Here is a 3178-nt window from a genome sequence, read left to right on the forward strand (position 1 = left end):
AAATTAGTAATTATATTATATATATTAAATATTATTTAGCTTAGCGTGAAAAACATAACGATAAAAACATAATTTAGTCTCGTTTAAATACAAGTAATATAAAATAGTTGCATAATTGTATTTCGAATTAATTTGATTATGTATTATTAGATTAAATTATTAGAGTATTATGTAGATCTGCTTTATATTGTCGTCGCAAAAGAATCGAAAAGCGTTATAAACGAGGTGTTTGGTTTATTTTAGCCGATATGCAAATTCATTGCACAATATTTATTCTGCTTAAATCAATATACATTTTTTAATTAACCATATTATTAAATCATTAATATGATGTACGACCATTAACTGGAGCCATCCCCAGTTCTCTGCATTCTCTTCTTGACCACTTCACCAGACACGGACTTTCTCCCATAAACTAATCCCAATTTTGCACACGCATCTATAAACATTGTCGTCGTGCTGAACCTATGACCTCCAAGTTCTCCAGTCTTATAATCCCAGGGAAACGTATGGTGGTAATTGTGCCAGCCTTCACCGCCAGAAAAAACTAGGAGATTAAAAAACGAAACTATCAGAAAATTAATAGCAATGTATAATAAATAATTTACCAGATGTAAATATTGATTCCGATGGATTAATGTTTCTATTTAGAAAGAAAAATACAAATTTTAAAAATCCTAGAATATCCATTTTATGAGACCTAACAGATGGTCTGCGTAATGAAACGAGATCAAATCCTTATCTGAAATTCTTATCTGAGAGCCTAGATATTGCCCGCATAACAATTCCGCTACATAACCTTTCAACGGTGTCCGGACAGTTCATTCCCCATCTTTCATTCCCCCACATTTCATACCCAACACATTTCATTCCTCCACATTCCCATTCACCACACTCGAAGTAAGTCGAAATAAGTCACTATAAGCCATTGAAGACTCCTATGCCAAATTTCGTCTTTATTAGACAATTTTTCAAACTCGGTGGGTCACCCTTTAGGGTACCTCCAGAAGAATTTTTTTATAATTTCACTTCATATTCTTTCATTAGAAGTCATCAGAGATCCCAATTTGTGCCAAATTTCAGCTTCCTATCACTATTTTGAAAATTTGGGGCATATTACCCCCATCACCTATTTGACCCCCACCGGTCAACCACTGGAACGATTTTGCTAAATGTGGCGGAATGAAAGGTGGGGAATGTACTGTCCTGGAATCCTTTTAACAAGCAATTACTCTCGCTTACACATACCCTGCTTTCCTGGTTGGTACTTTCCCTTAAAAAATAAATAACAAAAACTTGGGAAATTCTAATTGCAACTTACTTATCATACGGTCTCGTCCCGTACCAATGGGCCCACGAGTTTACCAGAAATGTTCCATGAAGACTCAGCACGTACCGGACAACAACCATGACCCAACTGTTGAACAAACTCTCTCCAAAAAAGTACCATGTGAAAAGTATAGGTCCCCCAAATGTGAAAATTGTCGCAAGAATTTTGTAATGTCTGTATTGAAACATGATGACAGGGTCATCCTCAAGGTCAGAGAGGTCCATCTTTTTCCCCGCTGCGATAACATCGACATGTTTTCGAACCATGAGCCAGCCAATGTGGGAAAAGAAAAGGCCACGTTTTGCATTATGGGGGTCCGCGTCTGTTTCTGTGTTGGCGTGATGGACCCTGTGATCTCGGGCCCATTCATAGATCGAGTTCTGGAATGGCATCAAATAAAAATATTTTAATTTAATTTTATAATTGATAAATAAAGAGTTACTAAGTATTTATTGAATAATTTAAATTTTCCGCCAAACAATTATTAGAGGTGTTGTGCAAAAAATATTTGTAGTAAAGTTGCAAAAATATTTGGCAAAATTTACAGTCGTTGTCATACGTAGGCTTGCTAGAACGGTGACGTGAATACCCCATTTGTTTTAGAATGCATGTTGCCGATTTAAAAAAAAAAAACTAACATATGTATTGTTAAAAATTTTTTCGCAATAATACTACCAGATCACACTTGCAATTAATTTCGCAATATTAGTCACTTATCAATCTACCTGTCCACTTATGGTCTGCCACCAAACGAGTACCAAAACGAGGGGAAGTTTGGCTTTATAGCTTTTATGACTCCATAATCTATGTGCACCCCCATGTACTCCGATTTGTCCACAGAAACCGTAAATCCAAGAAAAAATTATTGTTTTCCAATAAATGTGACCCGAGAGGATTAAATAAATTCCGTAAATTGTGACCAAATGGGTCCAAGTGATATTAATTATGGGCAAGGGAGCGTACTTGAAACGATATTTTGGAGAATTAGATGAAATTTCTAGATTCGAATTTTGACCCATTTTGAAAAATAAGTTGGAAATTTGAAGTTTAAAACGTACAGCTTTTCTTGTATTGTTGGACACCGGGTTGGCTTTAAAATCTTGTAGATCGATGGTAAAGAGTAACTTAATTGTCCAGAAGGTCATAAAAAATGTATAAATTAAATAATATGCTAAAATATGAATGAAAAGTAATAAAGTGTGATTGCTTTTCATCTCTAAGTTATTAGGTGCATACATACCTGTTCAAAATTAAGTAATGGCTTTTTGGTACTAAATTTGGGATGAAATATTGACCAGTTATTGAAAGCACTTGAGATATGTATGTATGTAAATGTATGCTGATTTACTTTATGAATTTTCATCAATTAATTAAATTGCTTTTTTGAGACAGTAAATTTCTATCTTAATTATTTTCAGAGTTTTATGTAAGTACGATGCAATTTTTTATAGCTATGAAATAAAGGGTTTTTTATAATATAGATTTGAACATTATAACATTATATTTTAATGTGTGATATATCTATAATTTCTTTAAAATATAATGTGGAAAAAGCATGGAAATATTTATTACTAGTGTTCCCGTCGATTTTGCAAATATCGAATTCTACAAGTTGCGAGACGTGCGATGGGTCTCAAATTCATGATAGATTTTCATCCATCTCCACTTGCAGAATATTAGAAATAAGACCGCACCATGGTTCGTACATTAAAATTAAAGACAGTTTTGGTTCAGATTGTAAATTTTGAAGTTCAAAATCTCCGCCAGTTCTAGGCCGATTTTCAAAATTAAAAACGTTTTACTCACTTCAATTCACATTTTAAAAGCTATTGAAGGTTTTATACACCA

General features: G+C 33.7%; 1 protein-coding gene across 1 annotated transcript; it reads right to left on the reverse strand.

The window, feature by feature from the left end:
- Window positions 1-341: 341 nt before the first annotated feature.
- Window positions 342-2349, reverse strand: LOC110860098 (acyl-CoA Delta(11) desaturase). The gene is made up of 4 exons (XM_022109164.1): window positions 2056-2349; window positions 1322-1710; window positions 609-643; window positions 342-547 (listed from the first exon to the last, which is right to left on the reverse strand). The coding sequence occupies exons 1-4, from the start codon at window positions 2347-2349 to the stop codon at window positions 342-344; spliced, it is 924 nt and encodes a 307-aa protein (XP_021964856.1).
- Between the last annotated feature and the right edge of the window lie 829 nt (window positions 2350-3178).

The sequence above is a fragment of the Folsomia candida genome, unplaced genomic scaffold (genome assembly GCF_002217175.1).
Source record: "Folsomia candida strain VU population unplaced genomic scaffold, ASM221717v1 Fcan01_Sc029, whole genome shotgun sequence".
Classification (NCBI taxonomy): Eukaryota; Metazoa; Arthropoda; class Collembola; order Entomobryomorpha; family Isotomidae; genus Folsomia; species Folsomia candida.

Coding starts and splice junctions, on each gene's coding strand:
- LOC110860098 (XM_022109164.1), bottom strand. CDS start 2,349: ATGGGTCAAAATTCGAATCTAGAAATTTCATCTAATTCTCCAAAATAT. Junction 644..1,321: donor GGGACGAGACCGTATGATAA/GTAAGTTGCAAT, acceptor CTTTCTAAATAG/AAACATTAATCCATCGGAAT. Junction 548..608: donor GGAATCAATATTTACATCTG/GTAAATTATTTA, acceptor TTAATCTCCTAG/TTTTTTCTGGCGGTGAAGGC.